Source organism: Stenella coeruleoalba (genome assembly GCF_951394435.1).
Source record: "Stenella coeruleoalba genome assembly, chromosome: 1".
Classification (NCBI taxonomy): domain Eukaryota; kingdom Metazoa; phylum Chordata; class Mammalia; order Artiodactyla; family Delphinidae; genus Stenella; species Stenella coeruleoalba.
In genome coordinates this window covers 64,235,077-64,259,947 of record NC_137169.1, presented here as the reverse complement: position 1 = coordinate 64,259,947, position 24,871 = coordinate 64,235,077, and the positions used below count along the sequence as shown (strand labels likewise).

Genomic DNA, 24,871 nt, shown 5'->3' with positions numbered 1-24,871 from the left:
GTAAAAAGACCTAGCCATTTCCACTCAATGTGACACCCCTCTAAATGGCAATGTGTGCTCTGGAGCTCCCACTGGGCTGGCAGAGATTTTAGCAAGTCTGCCCTGTGGTCTGACAGCTCCTGCTGACCAACATTTCTTCCTTCCTTCCTTTTCCTTTCACAGGTGTCACTTCCACATAAATCTCTTGCACTCCTAAATCCCTTTCAGAGTTTGCTATTCAAGAACTAAACAGGCATACCATATGATAAAATGTTTTCTTTTAATGTGCATTTAAAATCAAAACTGACCTGGAATTTGAACTTAGGTCTTCTGACTGAATCCTATGCTTTTCTGAATGATATGTTACCTTCCACCCCCAACCACCCTTCTACTCCAAAATGTTTGCCTTTCATGTGCAAGCCCTGACCATGTGCTCTTCACAGAAAAGGGATCTAATACCTGCTGGATCTAATCCATCTTATGTAACTGCAATGAGGACAAAATGGAATAAAGCATGTGGAAATGTTAGTAAACCCCATATCCTTACAAATTTATACATTTATATTAAATGTATTGTCCCCAAGACTGACCTAATTCAATGAGAATATTCACCTTATGTCTCAGTCCACTCTGACTCTAAGATGTTTAATCATGCAATGCGGGGGACCTTCAAGATGGTGGAGTAAGACGTGATCACCTTCCTCCCCACAAATACATCAGAAATACATCTACATGTAGAACAACTCCTGCAGAACACCTACTGAACACTGGCAGAAGACCTCAGGCCTCCCAAAAGGCAAGAAACTCCCCACGTACCTGGGTAGGGAAAAAGAAAAAAGAAAAAACAGAAACAAAAGAATAGGGATGGGACCTGCACCAGTGGGAGGGAGCCGTGAAGAAGGAAAGGTTTCCACACACTAGGAAACCCCTTTGCGGGTGGAGATTGTGGGTGGTGGGGGTAAACCTTCGGAGCCATGGAGGAGAGCGCAGCAACAGGGGTGCTGAGGGCAAAGTGGAGAGATTCCCGCACAGAGGATCGGTGCCAACCAGCACTCACCAGCCCGAGAGGCTTGTCTGCACACCTGCCGGGGTGGCTAGGGGCCGGGAGCTGAGGCTCGGGCTTTAGTCGGATCGCAGGGAGAGGGCTGGGGTTGGCTGCGTGAACACAGCCTGCAGGGGGCTCGTGCATCACAGCTAGCCGGAGTGTGCCCGGGAGAAAGTCTGGAACTGCCAAATAAGCAATAGATTTTTTCTTGCCTCTTTGTTTTGGGGTGTACGAGGAGAGGGGATTCATAGCACCACATAACCAAGCTCCAGAGACGGATGGAGCATTGGCTATCAACGCAGACCCCAGAGACGGGCCTGAGATGCTAAGGCTGCTGCTGCTGCCACCAAGAAGCCTGTGTGCGAGCACAGGTCACTATCCACACCTCCCCTCCCGGGAGCCTGTGCAGCCCGCCACTGCCAGGGTCCCGTGATCCAGGGACAACTTTCCCGGGAGAACGCTCGGCGCACCTCAGGCTGTTGCAATGTCAGGTTGGCCTCTGCTGCCGCAGGCTCGCCCCACATTCCGTACCCCTCCCTCCCCCCGGCCTGAGTGAGACAGAGCACCCGAATCAGCTGCTCCTTTAACCCCGTCCTGTCTGAGCGAAGAACAGATGCCCTCAGGCAACCTACATGCAGAGGTGGGGCCAAATCCAAAGCTGAACCCCGAGAGCTGTGCGAACAAAGAAGAGAAAGGGAAATCTCTCCCAGCAGCCTCAGGAGCAGCGGATTAAATCCCACAATTAACATGATGTACCCTGCATCTGTGGAATACCTGAACAGACAACGAATCATCCCAAAATTGAAGCGATGGACTTTGTGTGATTTTGTCTGTATAGCTTTGCTTTTACCATTTGTCCTAGGGTTCTGTCTGTCTGTGTTTTTGGTTGTTTTTTTTTTTTTTTTAAGTATAGTTTTTGAGCGCTTGTTATCATTGGTGGATTTGTTTTTTGGTTGGTTGCTCTCTTTTTCTTTTTATTACTTTTCAAATTTCTTTTATTTTTAAAATATTTTAATTTTTTATTTTAATAACTTTATTTTATTTTATTTATTTTTTCTTTCTTTCTTTTATTATCCCTTTTCTTCTAAGCCGTGCGGCTGACAGGGTCCTGGTGCTCCGGCCGGGTGTGAGACCTGTGCCTCTGAGGTGGGAGAGCCAAGTTCAGGACATTCATCCACCAGAGACCTCCCGGGTCCACATAATATCAGACAGCGAAAGTTCTCCCAGTGACCTCCATCTCAACGCTAAGACCCAGCTCCACTCAATGACCAGCAAGCTACAGTGCTAGACCCCCTACACCAAACAACTAGCAACACAGGAACACCACCACACCCCTTAGCAGAGAGGCTGCTTAAAATCATAATAAGGTAACAGACACCCCAAAACATACCACCGAACGCAGTCCTGCCCACCAGAAAGACAAGATCCAGCCTCATGCACCAGAACACAGGCACCAGTCCCCTCCACCAGGAAGCCTACACAACCCACTGAACCATCCTTAGTGACTGGGGGCAGACACCAAAAACAATGGGAACTACAAACCTGCAGCGTGTGAAAAGGAGACCCCAAACACAGTAAGTTTAGAAAAATGAGAAGACACAGAAACACACAGCAGATGAAGGAGCAAGGCAAAAACCCACTAGACAAAACAAATGAAGAGGAAATAGGCAATCTACCTGAAAAAGAATTTAGAGTAATGACAGTAAAGATGATCCAAAATCTTGGAAATAGAATGGAGAAAATACAAGAAACATTTAACAAGGACTTAGAAGAACTAAAGAGCAAACAAACAATGATTAACAGTACAATAAATGAAATTAAAAATTCTCTAGAAGGAATCAGTAGCAGAATAACTGAGGCAGAAGAACAGATAAGTGACCTGGAAGATTAAATAGTGGAAATAACTACTGCAGAGAAGAATAAAGAAAAAAGAATGAAAAGAATTGAGGACAGTCTCAGAGACATCTGGGACAACATTAAATGCACCAACATTTGAATTATAGGGGTCCCAGAAGAAGAAGAGATAAAGAAAGGGACTGAGAAAATATTTGAAGACATTATAGTTGAAAACTTCCCTAATATGGGAAAAACATAGTCAGTCAAGTCCAGGAAGCACAGAGAGTCCCATACAGGATAAACCCAAGGAGAAACATGCCAAGACACATATTAATCAAGCTATCAAAAAGTAAATACAAAGAAAAAATATTAAAAGCAGCAAGGGAAAAACAACAAATAACATACAAGGGAATCCCCATAAGGTTAACAGCTGATCTTTCAGCAGAAACTCTGCAAGCCAGAAGGGACATATTTAAAGTGATGAAAGGGAAAAACCTACAACCAAGATTACTCTACCCAGCAAGAATCTCATTCAGATTTGACAGAGAAATCAATAACTTTACAGACAAGCAAAAGTTAAGAGAATTCAGCACCACCAAACCGGCTTTACAACAAATGCTAAAGGAACTTCTCTATGCAGGAAACACAAGAGAAGGAAAAGACCTACAATAACAAACCCAAAACAATTTAGAAAATGGCAATATGCACATACTTATCGATAACGACCTTAAACGTAAATGAATTAAATGCTCCAACCAAACGACATAGACTGGCTGAATGGATACAAAAACAAGACCCTTATATATGCTGTTTCCAAGAGACCCACTTCAGATACGGGGATATATGTATATGTATAGCTGATTCACTTTGTTATAAAGCAGAAACTAACACACCATTGTAAAGCAATTATACTCCAATAAGGATGTTAAAAAATTACAAAAAATAAAAAATCATGTAATACGTCAATTTCTCTCCTTTTTGTTTTTTTTTGGTAACAGCTTTATTGAGATATAACACACAGACACAATTACCCCCTTTAAAATGTACGATTCACTGGTTTTTAGTATATTCAGCGCAGGCTCAGCGGCCATGGCTTACGGGCCCAGCCACTCCGCAGCATGTGGAATCTTCCCAGACCGGGGCACGAACCCATGTCCCCTGCATCAGCAGGCGGACTCTCAACCACTGTGCCACCAGGGAAGCCCCCCCATTTTCATCAACCCTGAAAGGAACGGTGTACCTTTAGCTACGGCATCTCAATCCTCCTCAGCTGTAGGCAATGACTAATCTACTTTCTGTTTCTATAGATTTACCTATACTGGACGTTTCCCAGTATTTCTGGGATTGGACGTATTGCTGAATTGGACTAAATTGTTTTCTGTAATATCCTATCCAACTCTGATATATTAATGCTCCCTGAAGTGTCCCATCAAGCTGCAAGGCAGAACCAAACTTGCTTTGGAAAGAAGACAGCGTTTCTGAGTGTGAAAATAAGACATATAAATAAATATGTTAATAATGTGCCTACCTAAGCAGTTTTTTCTTCATAAACCTAATTAACCCAACATAGCAACTGTTATAGCCTGTTTGTATTTGTAAAGATAAAAGTAATATAAGCAGTTTTGTAGTCTTCAAAGAACATTAAGGTTTCTTCTAGGACAAAGAACTATGCAGGGCTTCAGTATGAAATATATTTAGTTCCAGGTATAAAAATTTAATGGACTAAAGCTGCTTCATGTGTCATAGACATTGCCAATGAAAGGATCCATTAATCAGTGTAAAAATAACTGCTCACACCTACATGCCTCTTGTTGAAATAATTCTGAATTTATCTTCACAAAAGATATCAATGATTAAAGACTTCAGTGTGGTGGAAATACTTGACTTTGCTTGAAATTTTGAAAAAAAGAAAGAAAAAAGAGAAGGAACACACTCTTAGATTTGAGTACATGTACTCTTACTAGGGTAATATCTCCAAATTTGCTTTTGCCCTATTTTTTTTTTTTTCTCATCACCTCTGCTGACCCTTTTCCAGTTTCCCATAATCACTTTCTTCCTGTGGGCTGCTTCCAATTGGCCTTTGAGTATGTTTGTCTTCTCTTTCAATAATATAGATATGATTTAACAGGGAGGAGCTAATCAGAATCTCTGGAAGTTTGGGAGAATGCAAATACATGCTATTTGAAAAAGCAAATTGAATATTATAATTTCTTTAATTTGCTTTCACTTATATTTTATTCTTTAATTAAAAAAATTTTAACAGACTGTGAATTTTTATGTTTATCCAAAGAGTCAAGACCTTAAAAAAAGATTCAAAAACACTATCGTAGAAATCTTTCCAAGATCCCACCACTTATCAAGACACTGCCCAATATTGCCTTTTGAAGGAGCAATCAATATTCATTGCCTCCTTTTTCCTAACACCATTTATTTTCAATCCATTTTCATACTTTCTACTCCCACAAATTCACTAAAATATCCCTTACAGAGATATCTGACAATTTCCTAATTTCCAATTCTAATGACCAAAATAGGACACTATTTTGTTCAATGTCAACATAATTCTTCCTCCTTTGAAGTACTTTCCTTTTTCCCAGTCACCACAGAATTATAACTTTATTCATTTATTTATGTAACACATATATTGATGAATATATACGAGGAATTGTTGTAAGTGCTCAAATAAGATAATAAGCAATTTAGATCCAGTCCTTGCCTTAGCAGTGCTCATAATTCCTATCAGAGGTTACAAACAGGCCTCAATGGGAAATGATGTACATGGTTTGTACTGTATATGTGTACATGTATTTAAAACTAAAATTTGTGAATTAATGGCCAACAAACAAGTATCAGGAAACTTGATATAATTTCTGATTTTCTGAAATTTGGGACAATACTGGGCTTACATTCCTATATGGCAACGATTAACTGGACCTGAATATTGACTGCTCCCTTCACATAGGGCATAAATTCTCTAACTTGCTATAGTGTCCACTGCTTTTTGTATCTCAAAAACATTGAGTCTATTAGTTCCCATTTAACTTTGTTATATTATCTAACACCTTCATTTATTTATGTTAACTGCCTCATTCCTGAAAGCATGAGAGATTGTGACCCCTAATCTAGAGGAAGGTGAAGAGAAGTAACCAGAAAGTGAAATATAGCATTATTTACAGTGCGATAAGGTGCTAAGGGTACATGGTATGTAATCCAGCCCTGGGGGGATGGGGTCAGGGAATCCTCTTCAAGAAATAGTGCTGTCCAAAATAAGAACTGAAGGATATGTTAACATCTTTAGTTATAATCCCACTATCTTTTCATTGAGAACATGTTCATTTAGAAAGAGATTATGAAGTATTTGGTTACTAAGAAGAAATGTGAGTATAAAAAGAAATCCATCTTAAAGATTGCTCTAATTTGTGGGTATAAATGTTCCCTAGTTCCTTAAAGTATGGATCAAGTCAGTGTTAAAAAGTAGCAATTTAACTGGAAGTTAAGTATGCAAAAGTGCTTTGGGTCCTGGATTTAGGACAGTTTAAAAAAAATCTCTCAACTTTGCAATCAAACACATATGCTATGGAAAAAAATATATATATGGACAAAAGATACAGTGGTTTCCAGGCTATGAATCACCAGGACTAGAAAACAGAGTTTTCTGATAGGCATGGCTGTGTAGCAATAAGAACCTAGGTCTAGTGACCCAGACAGAAATAGGCTTGAATTAAATTTTTCCCTCCTTCCTTGTCCTTCCCCTTTGTAATAAATATATAAAATAATTCTTCTAAATGACTGGAATGAGATCTTGCTAGACATCTACAGGATGGAATAACTGATCATTCAATATCTGCTTTTATCCTGTGAAATGCTAAAAAGAATCTGACTAATCAAAATGCTACTTTTTATTCACAAAGAAATTTCATCAAGTGGTTTGTCTGTATATGTGAGGTTAAATTAGATGATCTAATAAACTTTTGTTCATTAACATTCCTTTTTTTTTTTGTGAGGTACACGGACCTCTCACTGTTGTGGCCTCTCCCATTGTGGAGCACAGGCTCCGGACGCACAGGCTCAGAGGTCATGGCTCATGGGTCTAGCCGCTCTGCGGCATGTGGGATCTTCCCGGACCGGGGCACAAACCCGTGTCCGCTGCATCGGCAGGCGGACTCTCAACCACTGTGCCACCAGGGAAGCCTCATTAACATTCTTATTTAAAATCTTTGAAACTATATAAATCTCAATTTTTTCCCCAAAGTCTTGTGTTTCATTTTAGGAGTACAATTTAGATACCATCTAAAGAAGTATGCCCCAAAGTGGAATGCAAATATGACAGGAGTCTTGTAAGGAAATATTCATTAAAGTGCAAGAAGAAAATACTAGAAATTCTGCTTATGTTTATTTATATATAAAGATAATAAAATTTTACCAATATTTAACATGAAAATTTACACTAGTGGTCTCAGTTCATATATCAGTTTGTCATGTGTTACATACAGTACTCAAAGTATAAGAAATCAATACTTGGAATTCCAAATAGAGAGAAGATGAGAGTTGCCTGCATTTAATATATGAGTTTTAGCATTTAGTATATGAGGATTCATTATAGCTATGTGAGCCAAATTCGGTGGATTTATAGATTTTAATATCTTATTTTAACTGAATTGATCCTTAAAAAAATGGCATATTATCTTCAGAAAATTCCTGTGATGAAACTATAGATCAAATACATATTATTAATGTAAGAAGAAGAAAAGGAAAATGGCAGAGCTGCGTTTTTCATTCTACTTACCTGAGCTTTGTATAAGCTAAATTTCTAGGTAAAATTAATGGCAGTCTAATTATCTTTGAATATAAATTTGTCAAAATATTTTGATATTATCAAAAATGATATTTGAAGTATGAATTTATGTCCACAAATTTTAACACTGTCTGCCAAAGAGTTTACTTTGCCTTGAGCTATTTACTGGTGATTTTTATTCACGATTATAATTTATGAACAATTATATACATTTTGAGGTGCTAATTTTATACGGCATATGATAAAAAATGTTTGGAGTCCATTGATCTAAGTATAGACTTCATTTCTTTGATATCTATTATTAGGTATTCTCATCTCTTCAGTATGCAATAATACAGAGGACATGGTCCTTTTCTTTTTATTTTTCTGTGTAAAATAGCTGACACATTAGGTCTCTATTAAATGCTTATTGAAATAGAAGTTCAACAATAATAATTAGCTTTTATTAAGTATTTACTATGTGTTAGTATTTTGCTGCATGTCATACTGCATATGATTTGTCCTTTTTAAAACTGTAAACCACCCAATGAAATAGGTAATTCTATTTGCTCCATTTCAGAGAGACAGTGGGAGAGAGTAACTTGCCTGAAGATGAACACTATTAAGTCTTAGAACTGAGATATGAACATGAATAGTGTAGCTTTTAAGCTAACAGTATTTATTAAGGTACATTATTATATCAATAAATATCAAGTATTATTTGTACTAATGTTTGGGTACTCATTAATTTCTCAAGAGTATTTATCAAGGATCTTTTACAGATCCTATACACTGAGGAATCAGAAAGAAAAAGACTCACTACCAAATTCGAATTTCACAGTCCAACATGTGAAATATAGAAATAAACAAATAATTACAAGTGCTGTAATAAAAAAGAATGTGAATGTGTAACTGAAACCCAAAAGATAGTACAGTAAAATCTGAGAGTTCAAGAAAGCTCAAGAAGACTCAGTTTACCTTGGTTTTAAATAAATAATACTTTCCTATCAGGAAAATAAATTTAAAAGTATTTAAGCAGAAGAAATAACAAGAATAAAAACACTGAAGTATGAAAGTGCTTAATCTAAAGAATGCAGTAATCTAGAACAGTGCTTTTCAAACTTTAGCCTGCAAACCTGCTTTCTGGGATTAAAAAAAAAAAAAGCAAATTCTGGTTGAATAGGGAGTGAGATTCTTCATTCCTAAAAATCTCTCATTTGAGGCAGATGCAGCTGATTCTCTGGCCACAATTTGAGTTGCAAGACTTGAACTGTGATCCTCAACATGTAGCCTTAGACTGCTTGCATCAAAACTGCCTTGACTCTTTGATAAAAAATTTATATTCTCAGCCTATCCTAGATGTACCAAATTAGATTGGTGTGAGATGGAGAGGGAAATATTCATTTTAAGCCTGTAGTTACCATATGATTCTCATGCACATTAAATTTGAAAACCATTAGGTTTGGAAGTTCAGAGCCTGCACAAAAAGAGTCTGGAAAGTAAATTCAGCAAAACTGTGAACTAAGGGATCTTGAATATCTAATTTAGGAGTTTGAATTTTATTAGACAGGCAATGGGTGACCATAGAAAGTTTTAAATGAACATTGACATTGTAGATTTGTGTCTTATGCAGATCACTTTAGAAGCAATCTAAAAATATATGGGATCATGACAGGATAACTTGTATGGATTTTCCCTACTGACAACTGAAATCTATAAAGTGGAACAAAATATATGACACAACTATTCTCAGGCAATGAAGAACATGAAGAAAGAACTGTGATCTTGGGAGAAGGGAAAGATACAAAGTAAGTCCCCACAATACTCCATGATTGCCCTAGCCTTCTGCCTGAGAAAAAAAATTCAACACCTTTAAGGGAAGATGACATAATGAAGATTTCCTGTAACAAATAATATATAATGTCTAACATGCAATAAAAATTGATAAGTAAAGAAACCAGAAAATGTAACATGTAGTCAAAAGGAAAAGCATTCAATAGAACAAACACTAAGGTAATCCAGATGTTAGAAACAACAGATAAGGCACTTAAAGTAGTCACTAATGATAGGTTCAAGAATTTAAATGAAAATATGGAAAAATAAATGAACAGATGAGTAATCATAGCAGAGAAGAAATTATATTTTAACAGTAAGTGGAAATTCTGGAACTGAAAAATACATCTGAAACGAATAACTCTTAGTAGATTAGAATCAGATGGAAGATGGCAGAGAAATGGTGTTGAAACTGAATTCAAATAAACAGAAATAATCAAATTTTGAAAACAGAAAGGGGATTGAAAAAAATGAACAGAGACTTGGTAATATTTGGAAGATTATCAAACAATCTAACATACATATTTGAAAAAATAATGGTCAAAATTTCTGAATTTGATGAAAACGAATTTACAGATTTAAGAAACTCAATGTTCAAAAAGCATTGTACACAGGAAATCATACATAGGATTATTATAACCAATCTGCTGAAAACCAAAGATATTTTCTCTTCTCTTACTTTCTTTAAAAGATATTAATGCTTAACAAAAAAATTCTAACAACGTATTGGAGATTATACATGTATAGATGTAAGGTATACGGTAACAATAGTATAAAGAATAAAGATTGAGTGGAACTATATCATTGGAAGGGTCTTACATTTAAAGTGAAGAAGGCCAATATTAACAAAAATACCTGTGATATGTTAAGGATCCATAGTGTAATCACTAGAGTCATCAGTTAAAAAATAATGCATAGTACTTTTTTCTCTTTAAATGACATTGTTAAGAAAATGAAAAGGCAAGCCTAGAATGGGAGAAATTTTTTGCAAAAAATATATCCAACAAAGAATCTGTATCCAGAATATATAAAAGTCTGTTACAATTCAAGAAAACAATAAAGCAAATTTAAAAATGGGAAAAAGTGTTCAACAGACACTATACCAAAAAAAATTTGGTGACAAGCAAATGAAAATCTATTCAATTCCATTAGTCACTGGGGCAATTCAATATATTCATAATGAGATACGAATACACACCTAATAGAATGGCTAAGATAAAATATACTGACCATATGAAGTGTTGGCAAAGATGTGGAACAACTACAATTCTAATACATTACTGATGGGATGGAAAATGATGTAGCTAGTTTGGTAAGGAGTTCGGCATTTTCTTATTAAAATTAAAAATGCACTTATGATATGACCCAGCAATTTCACTCCTAGATATTGCCCAAGAGAAATAAAAACATAGTTCAAACAAAGATTTGTACAAGAACGTTAATAGCAAATTTATTTATAATAGTCAAGATGTAAAGACAACCATCAACAAATCCTTCAACAGATGGATAGTTAAATAAACTGTGGTATATCCTTATAAGGGAATACAACTTTCCAATAAAAGAAATGAATTACTAAACACACAACAACAGCATTATGATAAGTGGGAGAAACCATATATAAAAGAAAACAAACTGAATAGATTGCATTCATATAAAATTCTAGAAAGGGGAAAACTATAGGGATAGAACAGACATCAGTGGTTTCCAGAGGTCAGGTGACATGGAGGAGGGAATTGATTGCATAAAGGTATGAGGGAACTTTTGTGTATGATAGAAAAGTGTTATATCATGATAGCAATGATGGTACATGAATATATATATTTTCAAAAGTCATCAACTTGTACACTTAAAATTGTGAATTTTATTGTGTATAAATTATACCTCAATAAATTTGATCCCTTAAAAAAACCCAACCAGGGCTTCCCTGGTGGCGCAGTGGTTGAGAGTCCGCCTGTCGATGCAGGGGACATGGATTCGTGCCCCGGTCTGGGAAGATCCCACATGCCGCGGAGCGGCTGGGCCCGTGAGCCATGGCCGCTAAGCCTGCCCGTCCGGAGCCTGTGCTCTTCAACGGGAGAGGCCACAACAGTGAGAGGCCCGCGTACCGAAGAAAAAAAAAAAGTCAAGATGTTGCTAGAAAGCAGAGATGCCCTCATTTGTGAAAAATACTCAGGTCTGAGGCATGCCCAGCATTCGGGGGTGTGTAATTGAATGTGGCCAATAAAACGATTTGAAAATCACATTATTCATTTTGTGAGTATTAACAATAAAGTTCAATTGCAATATTTCTAAAAATCCAAAGAACTGTATAAAAGTAATTGTTCTGTATGCATCAAAAATACTAAGATCAAGAAAGGCAAGGAAAGGCAGAGAAACTCCTTCAGTTTAAAGGAGACTACAGAGACAAGAAAACTAAAAATATATGACTCTGGATTGAATGCTAAACAACAAAAAAATAAACAGCTATAAATGACAGTATTGGGATAACTGACCACATTTGCATTTTGGGTATAGATTAGATAAAGAACATAGTATCAATGTCACATTTTCTGATTTTGATAATTGTACTGTGAATATGTAAGTTAATTTCCTTTTTCTTAGGAAATAAAGATAAAAGTATTTAGTAGCTATAGGGAATGTTGTCTTTACTTTCAAATGATTCTGAAAAAAAATAGAGTGATGATGGAGATGGGACAAAATATAAACAATTAATAAATCTGGATAAAGTGTATATAGGAGTTTCTTGTAATAGTCTGGAAATTATTTTGTTTAAAATAATACTGGGCTTCCCTGGTGGCACAGTGGTTGAGAGTCCGCCTGCCGATGCAGGGGATACGGGTTCGTGCGCCGGTCTGGGAAGATCCCACATGCCGCGGAGCGGCTGGGCCTGTGAGCTATGGCCGCTGAGCCTGTGTGTCCGGAGCCTGTACTCCGCAGCGGGAGAGGCCACAACAGTGAGAGACCCGCGTACAGAAAAAAAAAAAAAAAAAAAAAAAAGCGTACAGGAAAAAAAAAAAAAAAAAAAAACTAAAATAAGAATTAAAATATATGGGGGAAGAGAATCACAGCCCAAAATGAATCAGATGCCTACTGCAGTCGTTCAGGGAAGGTATAATTAGAACTATATTTAATACAATAGTAGTAGGAATGGCTACTTTATATTGTTTCTATGTTTAAAGTGGAATGGTAAAGTTAATTTGTTTTTATCTTTGTTAAGAAATAAGTAATCATGCATTCTGTTATGGCCTCTTAAGAATCTTTGCCTACCTTGTGTCCTAAGATTCTAAATTTGTTTAAATTTGTTATAAAAAAGTTATAGTCCATATATCCTTCTGTAAAATATAAGAAAACAGAATAACTAGAGCAAAGAGAACTCTAAAAATGGAAATTTAGGTTTGATAAACAGAGGTGGAAGAACTATATTTTCTTAAGATTGTAGTCTTAGATCATTCAGAACCCATTTGTGTGGCTGTGTCATGCTAAATCTTGGGAAAATGAACTAATACAGAGAGAATATCCCAGACAGTCAAATTCAGAATTCATGGTTTCACAATACCACCTTGACTATCCACCACCAGCTTCCTATTCCTTGAAGCTCTTTTACTTTAACCTCCTGCCATTCAGCAAAAAGGCCGGTGTCAGACTCTATTTCCTACACCCTGAACTCAGTCTCCATTCAAGTTTTGTAGGATGATTAGTAGGTATTAAAGACAATTTAGCACTTACTGACACTTTTTCCCAGAAGGAATCGGACAAATTGACTAGGCATTGATGGGGCCGGAAAAAGGATGAGCATTAGAGCATTTGCATGGTGAATCACAGGAATATGTGAATGTGAATCATGGGAAAATATGGCTCTCTTCCACCACAGTGATAAACTCTCTAAAGGTTGGGGGAGGGTTGCAAAGTGAAAGTGATCCAGATACAAGCAAAGGGCTGTCCCCAGCCCCCGCCTCTGCCACCACCACACCTGCACATACAAAACTGAAATAAAATCCTGTCACAGACTCACATGACATTGAGAAAGAACAAAATATTTTGCAATATAACAGTAAGACTCAACTGTACTTGATTCTAATCATTATCCTAACATTTACTGGATAACCAACTTTAATCTTCAGTTTTCTTTTCAGTAAAATAAGGACTAATATGAAACTCACCAAGTTATTTTAATGACAGAAGAAATAATGTATATAAAACCTAGAGTGATATTTAGCTCATAATAAGTACAGAGTAAGTTGAAACTTACTACAATCAGAAAATGAACATTTATATTTAATTTATATGTTACATAAATTCATATTTATGACAATCTCAAGGATCTGTCCCAACACTAAGTATCCCAACCTTTCCAATCCACTTCTATATTTACTTTATGATCAGGTACTGAGATTATGTTGGAACCAAGGATTAATGTAAGGAAAAAAACAACTGAAGCAAAAGTAGGAGAAATAAAAGAAAGATGATAAAGAGAACCCTAGAGGTATATTTTTATTAAGGAAAACATGCAGAAAAATGCAGCTTCAATGTGCTTCTTTCATCCTCAAATGCAGCCTCATCTTCTGCACAGAGGCAGCTTGGTCTCCTTGTAAGGAGCTCTGGCAAGAGAACCAGATTGCCAAGTCTTAAATTCTGGCTAACCACTAGCTATCCATGTAACCCTGGAGATAATAATAGTATTCATTCTCAGGGTTCTTGTGAAAATTAAATGAGATAAACACAGAAAGCAATAAAAAAAGAATGTGTTTTGATGATATCTGCTCAACAAAGAGTTAGCTAGAAGTTTATCCAGTAATGTAATTCTGTGGTCACTCTGCATATTTTCCATGATCACTAATTTGCAAAAAAAAAAAAGCCTACAGATACACATCATCTTTGGTTCTAATACAAAACTTTTGTACCTTGTAAACTGCCAAATGCAAGGCTGTAAATCCATTTCTTGTCAGTCGAGATGGGCGGAGACCTTTTAACATAAGGGTTCTAATATGTGACTTGTTGCCTTAGAGAAAAAATGAAAAAAGTTAAATTGTGGGGATAGACTAAGTGACTTAAAAATCTCTCTTTAACTTAATGATAAATATCACACTGATGTATGAAAATGTCAGACTGCTGTTCTGGAGGCCATTTGTAAAGTTTTCTGTTAATTGACAGCCTTAGTAGTGAACATTTCTACATTTATAAAACTTTGTATCAGTGCTGTATATTTTAATGCATTTGTGTTACATTTTTTATTTGGTGCTCTCCTCATCATGTTTTAAACCATAAAAACATGAAAAAATTCACCCTAGTAAACTATTTGTGAAAAAGCTTAGATAGAAATCTAGCTGTGCAGGATTCATCAGAACATCATTAGCAATGGAGATTATTTAGATCAGAGAAATCTGGAGAAAATGCCTAAGGTTGGGAAGGCGTGTTTAAATTTGGGAAGAAGATCTGTTAAGTAGGGTCTGTTTGGGAGGAGTGGTTAAGGGATATGTTTAGTATCAATACTATATATTAGTGTTCTTTTAAAAACTGAGTTCAAAGGACACTAGTTTGGATTAACAAAAAACTATTCATTCACTAATTCAGTAAGTTTACTGAGTACCTACTATAAGCCAGGCACCATCCTAGGTGCTTGGGATATATTAATGAACCAAACATAACAAGATATGAGCGGAATTAAACTCTTAGTCTTCACTTTGATCAGTCTTCACTTCGGGATTTTATCTTTGGCATTTATTACCTTCCACATATCTTACTACAGACTGTGAAGCAATTGCTTGATGATATTTTGGGAAATGCTTTAAGTGCTTCTCAATTTAACCTTATCCATGACTGCCATGCCCGATACTGAAACATACTTTTTTTTTCCCCCAAGCAAATTTGATTCAAGGTAGGAGCGCAATAAAACTTAAATTCAGAGCTAAATCAATTGTAATATCTGCCTGGTAGTTAGTTACTTCTTCAGCTAAAGGTTATCAGGGTTCTAGGGGCAAAGCAAAAGAGGAAATCGGGTATGAATAGAATTCTCTTGCAGACTATTAATCAGTTCAAATCACTGACCATATAAACATATAGCCAGCTTATAAAGTATTGAGTTCCAAGCACTCACCTCCACAAATGCAACATAAATGAAGTAGAGACAGACCATTTTCTGTGCGGTAATTTAAATTGACTTTACTGAAGGCATCATCAGAACTGAAAAAAATATTTTACAGATGATTACAAATTTCAGCTTTTAGTTTATCATTTTTCATTTGAAAAATTATAATAGGGAATCCTGTTACTACAAATTCAGAAATATATCTTTTCTAGGATTCTTTTGTACCTAGAGAAAAGAATTTTGAGTATACCTCTAGATGAATAATAACTAAAATCATGAGAAAATAATATTAAAAGTTTGAGAGACCAAGTTTAAATTAAAGACTATCATACAAGTTCTATGTTCTACATATAATTTGAACTTTTCAGGACACCTTAATGAATTAAAATTTGTGTATAAGTAGAAAACACAGGTATTTGAAAATAAACCCATTTCTCTCACAATCAAAACCTTATATAATATTTAGGGAGAAATTCAAGAAATTCTCTCCAAAAAGAAAAAAAAAAAAGGTATCATTTGATAAGAGACTGGAGAAAGGAATACAGTCCCAATGTATTACAAATTCTGCCTGAAGCAAAGTTTCCTTATACTCTGACTGGGTCAGATTTCACAGATAAAGAAGGTCTAAACTCTGATAAGGTACTATGATACAGTCCCAGGTGGGAAGAGAAGTAGTGCTAGTGATTCAATTAATGAAATCCTTGCCTTTGAACAAAGACCATTGCACCAGGAGGGCCCTAGAGAACCATAGGTAGCCTTTGAAAAAAATGTAAAGCTAAAATTCTCGACCTCTTGAGGTCACTGGTACTGCCAGGACATTTTTCAGTAGAAATGAGATCATATCTTTGGCCTCCCAGGTTAATTTCAAGCTGCCTCCTACCTATTTAAATCTCCAGCAGCTTTAGTGAGATAGCAAAGTCTTTGGTGAATGAGCCTTCCATATCATTTGTAAAGTACTTACACTTGAAAGGTACTATAAATTCAGAACATTATCATCAAGGCACCTAGTTAAGAACTTCAAAAGCTACTGAAATTTTAAAACAGAAAAAGAAAAGGTGCTATTCTCCAGGCTGCTGCTAAAAAGAGAAGCCTCTAATTCCAGGGATTTTGAAGGATTTCAGTGAAATGCTTTAATTAGAAATGGCAAGTCCAGTGGTTTGTTTTCATAGACATGGAAATATTGCAGAACTTTCTCACCCTCTTCACTTTCTTGCTTTCCATATTCAACTTCCCAGTAGCAAAGTCCACAGACATAGTTACTCACATTGAGAAATATACCTCAACTTGCTTTGGAATGTCACACGTTGAAGTACAATGAACACCAAGTCATTTTTACAAATGTTGCTAATATAATATAGCAAGGAGCCCAGGATTTCATGAAAAATAGTTAAGAATTTAACTCACTTCTATCTGCACCTTCCCCAGCTGAATGAACAATGCAAACAAACAAAAAAATCTGATGAAAATACCACTATTTAAAATGTCTACCAAAGGAGCCTAATTGTAAATGGTATAGCTATTTCATGGTATGAACAGAAACTTTACAAAATAATATGGTTCTTGGAAATATGTGGCCTTTGCCTGAGCCAGACATCTGAATTCTCAAAGCCAGGTGTATTATAGATGTCTTGGAGAAATTCAACTAATAGGTACTACTAAATAAAGTACACTCAGCAGCCCAACTTGGAAATGCATTCATAGTTCTCCGTGGTTATGATTGCAAATAGTACAGGTTTTCTGAAGAGCTGAACTCTGCTTTTAAAGCTAGGTAGACTGGATTTCTCTCTTAAAGTTTATAGGAAATTAGTGTCCATAAATAAAAAGGAAAATAAAACTGTAGCTAGCAGTTGAAGATGTTGATTGACAGTGATTCAGAAGCTCTGAGCTGCTTTGGCTTTCCTTCCTTGGTCCTTCCATTATCTAGCAAATGAAATACACAATAAGAACAGAAGACAGAAAACAAAGTATTGGAGTGGGGCAGGAGAGGGAAGCCTTCTGTTAAATGTAAAGAACTATACAACCTTCAGCCTAAGAGAAAAAGGGAGAAGGAAGTATTGACACTTTCTTTTGAGCTAACTATAACAAACTGAATGGCAAATACTGAAAGAAGATAAAGCTTGAGAGCGCCTCTGTAGCAATAAACCCTTGAGAAAAATTAGTTTTTCAATGTGTATCTCTAATATTATACAGCAATGATGTTTTAAAAGTGGAAAAAATCATTTCAGCAGTGTAGGTACTTAAATCTTGGGCCTTGTATTCACACCAGGACTGAAATCGTATCCTGTTCCTGTCTTTAAGTAGTGCTTTTTTTTTTCTCTTTTTCTCCAATTTGGGCAAGTTATTTAACCTCCTCAAGTCTCACTTTCTTCAGTTATAAAATTATTAAAATGATTCACATGACATTGTGTTGTGAAGAAAAATGGAATTAAGTGCTTACTATAGTACTTGGTACATGATATGTTATCATTACTATTTTTAGCAAGTTTACTGTGAATGTACAACTCTCCTTTTGTAGTCTAAGTCTTGAGAGAACTTTAGCACAATTTTCAAACCAAGTTTGAACTTCTTTGACCTCTCATATTTCACAACCTGTAAAATTTCCCTATTTTGACCAAGTTGACTGTTGTGACATCTAATACCTATCAGTGATTCAGAGCAACTACTAGAATCACAGTTTTGTAATACAAGTCCAGCAGCATCATTACTATGGGGAAGGCATTTTCAACACTGGAGATATTAAAAGAACAACAAAATCCAAAGGAAAAAATGGTTGTGCTGAAAATCATTTTATGGCGAAGGTAGACTCAATTGCTTTCTTTTTCCAAGTTCTAACTTTGATGGTATATTCAATCAGTCTGGCACGACACCTACTGAACACCCAACTGTGTGCTCCACCTCTGTTCTTAATGCTCATTTCAGGTTGTTTTCAACAGTCTACTTGATAGGAACTGTTCACTAATTCCTGGATCATTTAAGTGCATCAGTCTTGGGAACACGCACAATAGAGAGAATCCTGCAGTTGACCTTAGCATTAGTCCTGATCTCTAATGCTCCAAGCAGCTTTGCAAAGAAAGTAAACACTGAATAAACAGAAAAAATAAGGTGATAAAGTCTATTGCTTTATTAAAAAAAAAAACACTAAATGAATGTATATTGTTTACATAAATAAGACTGAAAGTATGAATTATATTAGAGACTTTTTATTCAACAATCATTCTTTAACTTACTGAATCTTACGCTAGATTTGACCATTCATAAGTAAATCAGTATACAGTCCTAAATAGCTCCTTGTCAAAACTGAGCTGTAGTCTCTTACTTTTATTTTCCTCTTGAATTCTATTTTCCCTGAACTCATGCAACTTCTATTAATGCCAACAAAATGAATAAACAGAGAATAGACTCCCACAGTGTTTGTCAGTTAAGCACAATTTTAATAGTAACATTTTTATCTTAACTTTAATAACTGGAATGTAATTTTTTTTTAATGAGAGTTACTTTGGGGCTATACTTGAATCCTAATTCTCACTTCCTGTTAACTTGTAGTCAAATGTTCCTGTCAAATGTTTGATACATGCAATTAAAATATTCGAGATTTTAAAGCAATCATTCCTAGGGGAGATATTTTCCCTTCTTTTGCCTCTTCTAAAGGAACTGTATGTGTCAAATTGACTGCCAGTTGAGCATCACTTATGTATTCTAATATCCTAAGCTCAATTTATTTTTTAATTTTCCCTTACATTTTTTATCACCTGCCATGCCATACTGTAACTTAACATATCCTAATGAGTTCACAGTGCTTGCTGGTGCATGAATGAAGTTCCTAATTAAAATGAAGTCACTATATGAATATATTTCTAATAGTAAATTCTGTCCTTCATCATTAAAAATGGTAGTTTTGGGCACAAAGGTTACTTTCTTTCTTGTAGCATAATGAACTCTTTTCTTAGCCTTTACCTTTTATCCAGAAAAGTACGCAGTTTTGTGATCCAATTAAACTTCTCATGACCTCATCCTTTCAAGAGGATATCTGACATGTTCACAAATGGAAACTTATTAAAATGTAACATTTGAACACTTGGCCAAAGCCAAAATATTCAGATAGGTAGAAAAATTTCTTAAATTAATTCATTGGCTGAAATGTAGGTAAAGGCCAAGAAGTAGAAAGAAGGTAAAAATTTGTTATGGATCATCTAGTTTCCAAAATTGATAATTTAGGTTTCAAATGGCTGGTTGTAACTTCTTGTGCAGTTCTTGATGGCTGCTGCTGATTTTCCCCCAAACAATAAAAACAGAAGAATCAACAATAAGATCTGTTCCCAAGATATATCCCCAAGAAACATCCAGAAACATATTTGTCCAATATCTTCCAGATCAAATCTGCAAACTGACAATATGAAGCATATTCATTCTTTCATTCATACAATAAACAATTATTGAGCTACAGTGGCAGGGTAAGAATAATTAAGGATGATAAAACTGGTACAATAATAATTATTATCTCATAGGGTTATTGTGAGGTTTAAATGGGTTAGATCTTTTAAGACTTTTATAAATACTAGCTGCTATAATAACTTTTATTTCTAAAGCATTGATATTATTTTAACTTTTTTATTGTTTTGCTTTGCATTTGAGAAGGGGGATAGGAAAGTGAAAGGGAAGATGGAGGCAGTATGGAATAGGAGGGAAGAATAGCGGGAGGATAAAAGGGGGAGAGATAGTGAGAGCGAGTGATGTACTAAACTAGAGAGAAAGAGACAGAGACAGGGACAGAAACAGTGTTTGATATCAGGCTGCTTCAAGGTTTTTTACAAGATATTCCTGTAAAACTATTACTTAGCTAGTTTTACCTAGACAAGCAAGAAAAGAAATAGAGAGGTAGACAGTCTTGGGACAATGTGAAGTCTCTGCTTTTTGGTTTGAGGTCTTTTCGTTGTTGTTTTCTGTTTCATTGCTAATTAACACAATGCACTTATCAAACATACCAAATAATCCTTTCACTCAATTTTATTTTTTTTAAGATGGAATTTACTTCCTCAATACTCTACTTAGCACCTTGATAGAGAATTTTACTCTCCTTTGGTAAGGTCAGTCTGTGATGTTTCTGGAGCTATTCATTTTATAATAGCTAATTTTCATAATTGGTTATAGTTCTGAAAAAGTAGGTTTTTGGAAGATATTTCATTTGGATCATAAGTATGGTGGACTGCAGCTGGGCCCAGAGGAACTTTTCAGGGAGAAAATAAGCAGGAAAGTACATCTCAGAAAACTTCCTTCGTTTTTTTTCTTTTTCAGTTCTTCTAAATAGTGCAAGTGCTTTCCCATGGAACAGAGCATCCTCTTGACTACTTTTATTTATTAAACCTAATCAATTTCAAAGTGAGATATTAGCATTATTGACCAAGGTATATCTACTCAATGCCAAAATGAGATTAAAAATGAGAAAAAATAGGGTTTTTCTGATTATGTTGAAAAGTCATAGCACTGAAAAATTATAACTTCTTTGGAATCTCTTCATAGACATATTACAGATTAAGCAGATTAAAAGTAGGCTTGACAATGAAATCAGAAAAACATAGTTCTAAAATTTCTAAAGATTTAAAAACATTGAAACAAAATAATTTAATTGGAAGCCTTTTAAAAGTTGCATGTGGAGACCCATCATGTAAGTGGTTTTCAAAGTTCATGTAAGGGCCCGTGTATCACCAAGGTGTGGGAGTGGGAGTGTAAAATATATTCTTCCACTCCCACATGCAGGGACAGTTCTAGTATACAGGACATAGCAAACTTGTAGAGTGGCACAGGGTAGGTGAAAAGTTTTCAAAGATAATTCTTATCCATAGTTCTTTCCCCTTCCTAGTTTGAGAACTAAGATCATGAAGATCATACATTTTGAAGTGAAGTACAGATGGGTGGAATCCCTGCACAACTGTACAAGTTGTGTAACCTGGCTCAAGCCAGTTTACTTTGATTAGTCTTATTTTCTTCAGGTATAAAATGGCAAGCTCAATACCTACTCCAGAAGGATGTGAACATAAACAATGACGATTAGTTTTTAACTAACATTTTTGAGTGTTTACCATGTACCAGTCACCGAGCTCAAAGCACCTTACATATATACATTTACGATTACATGAGCTAATGCATATTAAAATACCTAGAAGCATGCCTGGCATATGGTAGGTGCTAAGTTGTTAATTTGTTTTTCTTTCAAGTGCTATACAAATAGCTATTACAAATACATACAAATATAAATAAAGCTAAGTAGACAAAGAAGCTGCCTTTAGTGAACATGTATACTAGTGGTTAGACAGACCTGTAAAATGAATAAAGACAGCACCAGGTAGTAAGTGCTATTATATTGATAAATGTAAAGATCAGAGAGAGCAAAGAGGAGGAAATAACCACACAATATACTCCAGTGTACCACTTCTGTCTTTCCTTCTTCTGCCTTCTCTATTTCCTCATTTGTTCCAGTCTCTCCTCTATTATCTCAACAAATGTTCAAAATTATGAATGAATTCAACTTTATCGTGGAAGATGAAGGAACATTCAATTTCCATTAGCAAGCTCTTTTTTCAAAGCTGCTATAAATTGGCATAAGCAAGATAATGGTTTAGTTCTGTTTGTCTTTTTTAAGTTTAGAACTTATATAGCTCTGTACTATATTGTGGGTGAAAGCTATTCCAGGAGGTTGTGTATTTGAGGTGACATAAGTTTTGCTTTACGATGCAGAAAATCTCTTTTAATGAGTGGAATTAGTATCTACCATGAATGCTATAAAGAAACTTGTCAATAAGTGAAAACAACCAAAAAAGCTGCAAAAAGAAAAACCACAGGCAAATCTATGTTTACACTAGTGATCTATGACTCTAGTATTAAATACTCCTTTTTAGGCACCTTATAGTTTTCCTTCTATCTATATGTTTAGAGGAAGCCTGATGTCAAGCAGCATTACACAGTTGTCCATCACAAAAGTATTTCTTACATCACATAAATCATGAATAAAGATGAGAAAGAAATATTCTAAGATTTAACACCTAAAATGTCCTAGATACTCGATTAAATGTGATCTCATACAATATAATGTTTAAACTTCCCAACTACTCTGAAAATTTTGGTGTGTAAGCCAATGAGTAAGACAATTTATATTCTCAATATTCCATTCTTTTCTTTCCTTGTCATCCATCATATTATTCTAGAGAAAAGAAAATCCTGAGAACTCTGCCCTAGGCAGGATCGACTTTCTTTCCCTATGATGCTATCTGCCTTGATGGAAGCAGACAAAGCAGAGTGCTCTGGTTCTGGTTGGTTGTTTGTTTGCTCCCTTGACTCTCTGCAGACCATACTAGTTGCCTGCTTTCTGTTTTCATATTCCTCATCCCTTCACCCACATCACCACAGACAGAGTTCTCAGTGCAACTTAGGTATCTTTCTAGAAGTGTAGTTTTCAAACTTTAGCTGAAGTATCATTTTTAGCATGCAAAAGTATTACCTGGGGAGCTTGTTAAAAATTCAGGTCTCTGGAAATCATCCCCAGAGATTCTAATTCATTTGATATGGGGTAGAATCATGGATTCTAAAATTTTTGCAAGAACTGCTGGCTATTTTACTGCGGGAGGTCCTTAGCCCTTGGAGAAACATGATTCTAGGCTGTGGGTAATCCTCTCCTCAGCCTCATTATTATCACTTCTGGCTAATGGGACATTTCTGTAGGTTCTTTAATGGCTTCAGCACCAGGCTACCAGTCTTCCTCTCCTCAAAATGCCCTACCATTATTCTCAGGGAATTGACATCCATTTTGATGAGCCTTCTAATACTCTAGTCTGAAAATTCTTCAAATACCTCTTGATTACAATCTTTAAAAGTTATACTTCAGATTTTGGCACCATTTTGAATTGTTCTAACATTTTACATTTTTATTTTTGAAAACATCCTCTTGATATAAAAACACTTTATCCTAATTTTCTCACTTCTTAACTTTGAATAAACTATTTGTTACTCTCACTTGGTAATAAAGTCTTCAGTCTTTCAGACTGCCCTTATTTACCCAATCAATCATGATAATAGAAACCTCCAGTTATTCAATGCTTACTGTGCGTTAGTCTCTGTACTCAGCATTTGACATCATTTTTCAAATGTCCTGTAAGGTCGTTATTATTAACTTCATTTTACAGATGAAAATAAGCCTCAAGGAGATTAAGTAATATACCCAAAGATACATTTCTTGTAAATAGAAGAAACTGGATTTAAAACTATGGTTGCAAAATCCTTATGCTGACTGACACAGCTTTCTGACTCAGCTTAGGTAAAATGGTCAAGACATTAAGTTTTCTTGCTACCAGTAGACTTTCCATGGTACTCATCCATTCTTGCCTATATATCTTTCCTCAACTATGCCTTTTATCTGGAATGCTTTACAAAACCAATGAATAAATCAAGACAACAAACCTTCTTTTTTTGTATTTGAAAGCCATCTTGTTTTTTCTTCTACTTAGCACTTGTCATAGGCTGTCTTCTGTGAGTTATTTATATATGCCTTTCCCTTCAACCAGATTGTGAAACTCTGGGAGCAAGAATCAGCGTGTAGTAGGAAGCTGGGGAGACCTTGCTACAAATCCCAGTTCCAGTGCTTACTGACCATATGACTTTGACAAATCCAACGTCTCTGCTCCTTACTTTATTATCCACCAGAAGTAATATTATCTATCACACAGGGTCATGGTGTAGATTAAATAATGGTTTATATTTGATGTGTCTGGAATAACACCTTGAATATAGCTGGTACAATAAATCCAGCTACCGTAGGACCTGCAGAAACAGCTGCTTGTTGTTGATGTGGTAAGAGAAAAAAGTACATTTCAAGCTTAATCCTTAAAAGGATATGTCTGTTTAAATTAGTCTTGACATATTTGCATAATAGTTCCCAAATTTAAAAAATAACAACAAATAAATGAGATTTTAACTTTATAAAGTTGAGGAAAATCTCCAATTTGATCACATTTCATTCAGCATATTTATCTGTCAATAAGAGCTAGAGGGTTTATGATTAAGTTCTACATTTATAGCTCTTTTCCAACAAAATTAATATGTGTGTATAAATCTATTATACCAAAGTGCCAGTCACATCTCTACAGGGCTTTCAAATATTTTCCCATAAGTGAGCATATGATAATACTTGCAAAAGTCATCCCAGTGTATCTCATCATGAGTGTCAAAGCTGAGTTAATCATTTTGGGCTAAATAACATGGAAAATTAACTACTTCCCAAACCATAAATTGAATACTTATGAAGGCCTTATTAACCCACTGACAAATTTTA

General features: G+C 35.6%; 1 protein-coding gene across 1 annotated transcript in view; it reads right to left on the bottom strand.

Annotated features, from left to right (window-relative positions):
* Positions 1-24,871, bottom strand: part of LOC307176132 (serine/threonine-protein kinase TNNI3K) — a gene marked incomplete at its 3' end in the record, with an annotated part of 278,258 nt that overhangs the window by 251,242 nt on the left and 2,145 nt on the right. Inside the window, exons 3-4 of the mRNA XM_079901938.1 lie at positions 15,562-15,647; positions 14,369-14,466 (exon numbers count right to left, since the gene is read on the bottom strand). Coding sequence (XP_079758064.1) covers positions 14,369-14,466; positions 15,562-15,647 — 184 coding nt within the window. The remainder of the gene's footprint in view (positions 1-14,368; positions 14,467-15,561; positions 15,648-24,871) is intronic.